The following is a 4,165-nucleotide window of genomic DNA, read 5'->3' on the forward strand; positions in this document are numbered from 1 at the left end:
TGGGGGTTCCCATCTGGGAAGGAGTCAGGGAGAGAGTCTCTGCCTGTTTCCACAGGTATTGGAGGTAAGGGCTGTTTCTGGATGGGAAGGTGCATCTGGGTTTTCCAGGGGACCGCACCTTCCTCGGGAAGACAGGTGCCAGGGTTTGGACGTGCTGCTGAATATTGTGTTACAGCATCACAGGTGTGTGTTTTTCTGTGGGGCTGAAGGACTTTCCAATGCCTCTTTGTTTTTCAGGACGTGCAAGAGAAGGAGACTGTCAACCCTGAGAGAGCAGAAGAGGCAAAACTGAAGGCCAAATACCCCAACCTAGGCCAGAAGCCTGGAGGCTCTGACTTCCTCATGAAGAGACTGCAGAAAGGGGTATTTATTTCTCAGCCATGGCTCATCCGCATCCTTTCCTACTCAATGGCACAGGCAGCCAAGCTTCAACCAGGCCAGAGGAATCACACCAGAATTCCCCAGGTCAAAAAGTCTGTTGAACCCATGGGCCAGGCTCCTTTCAGTGCCTGCGCTGGACATGGCATCCAGCAGGCACAAGCCTGAAGTAGTGAGGCCTGCTGTGGTCAAACAAGAAGGGCTTGTGCCTGCTCAGAACCCAAAAGCTGCTGCCTCTTAGGTAGTTTTGCTCTGCATATCTCCATCAGCGGTGGATCCCACCCTGTCCTCCACACCCTGGCCTGAAACCTGGGGTCTAGAGGTGAAAAAAGTGCATAAATGCCCCCCTGCCTGCTGCTGTACTCCCTGGGGTTCAGTGGGCCACTGAGATGCTTCAGGCCTGAGTTTTTGGTGTTTTTTTTCTCTCTGGTCTGTATTTTGCTTGCGTTCTGGGCTGGTGCAAAGGGCACCGAGAATGCCATTGAGTCAGCTGGCTGCATCTCCATTGCTGGCACCAGTGTAAAAAGACAACCCTCTGACTGTGCTCCCTGGAAACGTAATTAAATCCCTGTCTGAGAGCCGTCTACAGCCTGCTTGAGTTGTCACTGCTGGCTTTCCTCCATGTAGAGGCTGGTGCAGAAAACATAAATCCCTCCTGAGCTGCTGGCACCTTGCGTTCCCCAGCTCTGAACACACGGTGTCTCTGTGTCACACTGCGCAGGGTTTGGCTCTGTCTTGCTGCTTCCCTGTCAGCTTGTATTGACAGCTGTTCCCTCCACCTGAGCAGCCACTGTGTGTGCTCTCTCACTGTTGATGTGATCACTGGGGCTGTTGTTTTAGATACCAGCTCCTAAAGCAAGCACAGAAAGGAGGGTTGTTTTAATGGCTTGGTGCTGAAGCAGGGAAGGGCTTTTTGTTGGGACTGGGCTTGTTGGGGCCTGATGGCATATTGGAGCACAACTTGATTCTTGAGAGCTCCTTGTGCCCCAGCACAGACTCTGCTTTGGTGTTCAGCCTTTCCTACGCCACTGCAAGAGGTGAAGGAGCGAAGTCCAATGGTGACGTGTGTAATAAGGGAGTGAAATGCCCTTTGAACCCTGGGTGGGTGATGCTGTGCCGCAGGGAGGTGTCCTCCAGCCACGTCTTTGCAGGTGTTTCCCTGCCTCGTTTTGGCTGTTGGGAGCCTGGACAGTCTGGCAAAGGCCTTGGCACTGGCCAGGCTGTACTCCCCGGGGAGGAAATCCTGCCCTGTCACACCAGCTCATCTGTTCACCAAACCAGAATAAACTGTATCAGCAAATGTCCCCTGCCTTTGCCACTGTAGCTGAGCCTCTGCCTGGAGGTGTGTGGCTGTGCCTGCATTTGGCTGTTGGGGGTCTCTGGACTGGGACTGAATCCCTGTCACACTGAGTGTGGTGCAAGGGCAGAGCAGGAGAAACCTGGTCTTTAGCCAGCAAGCACCATGCCAAGCAGCAAAAGTTCACAAGTTACAGACACCCAAAGGTGTGTCAAAGGGAGAAAATGCACTCTGGTGTCTCAAGTCAGACAGGCAGCTGCTGTGGGGCAAAGCTTCCTCCAGCTGGGGCAGGTCTGAGTCACTCTGGGGTTTGTGGGTGGGTGCTAAGGCTTTTAAATTGGGCCAAGCTCCCTTGCTTGGATTTTCCCCTTGCATGATGTTTTTGTGACCTGGTTTTGAGCAACCCCAGCAGCTCCTTAAAGGATCGTATTTGTGGCCAGGTGTCTGTATCTCTGCTATGTCCCCACACGCCTGCAAATCAAAGTAACCCAAACTCCTCTCCCTCTTCCAGCAAAAATACTTCGATTCTGGTGACTACAACATGGCCAAGGCAAAGATGAAGAACAAGCAGTTGCCAAGTGCGGGGCCAGACAAGAACTTGGTGACAGGAGACCACATCCCTACCCCGCAGGACCTCCCCCAGAGAAAATCCTCACTTGTAACCAGCAAGCTGGCAGGGTAGCCTGCACTCACAAGCTGGGTTTTTTCCTATTTTCTTTTCTTCTGTTGGCTAAATGGTTTGAACTTCACTGTACCATAGGGACAGGAGCACCAGAATCCACATAGTTATTTGAGTATTCACAGTGAACACACACCAAATCCGGGAAGGCAAGCAAGAGGTATCAGTAGCCTGGGATGCACAGGCAGATTTGATTGGGCCATTCCTTTTAGTGAGTCAGTTTGCTGCCTTAATTTTCATGCTGTTTGAAACCATCCTTGCTTGCAGAGCCACTGAAGCGCAACCTCCTCGCTGCAAGAGTTGAGCGGTCCTGGGAGAAGCAGGAGGTGCTCAGAGGAGTTGCTTGCTGGTTGCTTGGCACCGGGTAGGAGGAGAGAGCTCAGAGCTGTGGTGTGTGAATGCTTTTCAGGCATCAGGTGTCTGCAGAGGAAGAACCAGCTGGGCAAAACGTGTGATACCTGATCTGGAAGTTTAGTTAGGTGTGTGTATTAGAGCTTCTAAGCGAAGAAATTAGGTGATGCGCAAAAAATTACCTGGCTGTGTTGCTGGGCTGAACTGCCTGGGATCTGTCCTTACCCAAAGCATCTGAGCTCACAGGAGGGAACAGTGCATCCAATGGCTGCAGGAGAAGAGTCGGGCAGTGTTTGAAACTGTCCTTGCGGCTTGGAGCTGCAATGAGACGTTTGCTGTTTCGGGGGTAGAGCCCCACCATGGCTGCATCCGAGTGTCGCTGTGATGGAGGGGCACAGTGTGAGGTTTGCAGCTGCCCTGGAGGGTTTGGGGGCAGTTTCTCTCTCCTCAGTCAATTCTGGCCAGCGAGGCTATGTGCATTGGCAAAGGTGAGAGATGGCTCCTCTCCCAGCTGCCGGGTAGACAGCAAAAGGTGGTGAGCTGAAACCCATCAGCAGCAGGGTGCTTGGGACACAGGAGCGTGGCCAGGCAGGCAGGTAGAGCCCTGTCTGGTCGCATACAGTCCCTGCCTGATGCCCAGACTTTGGTGCCGTGGGGGCTCGCAGCAGCCGGTGAGATGGATGTGAGCTGTTGGAGCTGATCTCTGGAGGCAGAGACACAGGACTGGGAATAACCACCCTGCAAGGGAAAAAAGCACTGGAGACAGAGAGCATGGAGAGGAGTGTAGAGGCAAACCTGTGTTGACAGTGTCAGGCACCTCAAGCTTGGGTTTCTTTATTTTTTTCTCCTCTTTTTTGCTTTTTGCCTTTTCTTTGTTCCAGACCTGGGGAAAAAACCCAAAAAGGTTGGTGTGATAGCTGCAGCCTGTAGAAAGACGTGCACACTCAGTGGCTGTACTGTCTGCTCCTCATGCAGCAGAGGTCTCTGCATGCCTGTGCCAGGGCAGTGCTAAACCTGCCCAATTTAGGCCTGGTTTTGAAGGCATGTGGGCAAAAGGAAGTTGGGTGGAAGTCTTCTGGGGTTTTGTTGTGGGTTTTTTTGTTTGGTTGGTTTGTTTGTTTGTTACTATTTTTTTTTATGTAGGGATTCACATCAGGTCAGGAGAAATGAAGGCAGGGAGGCAATGGGTGATGCTCTGCATGGGCATGACTTTCCTTGTGTGTGTTCTTGGCTGGCTGACTCAGGCTTTCCTGAGAACCCGTTTCACTAATCACACTTTCCTGATGTGGGCTGGAGCGAGGAATTCAGTGTTGCTTCCTGGGAGAGTGTTTGCCAACAGTGTGCTTGAATGCATCTGCCTTCAGGGGGTTTGGAGCAAGCCAGCCAGGGCTTCACTCTTCATGGCACTGTGAGCAAGGGCCTCTGTTGCTCACCCTGTGGCTGCAGAGGACAGTTTTCTC

The 4,165-nt window shown here is 52.5% G+C and overlaps 1 protein-coding gene across 1 annotated transcript; it reads left to right on the forward strand.

Moving 5' to 3' along the window:
• Nucleotides 1-237: 237 nt before the first annotated feature.
• Nucleotides 238-2,357, forward strand: ENSA (endosulfine alpha; the record flags this gene model as incomplete). Its single annotated transcript, XM_010282514.1, has 2 exons — nt 238-363; nt 2,187-2,357. Coding segments are annotated over 2 exons (297 nt in total), but the record flags the coding sequence as incomplete, so codon positions are not given.
• Nucleotides 2,358-4,165: the final 1,808 nt, after the last annotated feature.

Source organism: Phaethon lepturus, unplaced genomic scaffold (assembly GCF_000687285.1).
Source record: "Phaethon lepturus isolate BGI_N335 unplaced genomic scaffold, ASM68728v1 scaffold33992, whole genome shotgun sequence".
NCBI classification, from domain to species: domain Eukaryota; kingdom Metazoa; phylum Chordata; class Aves; order Phaethontiformes; family Phaethontidae; genus Phaethon; species Phaethon lepturus.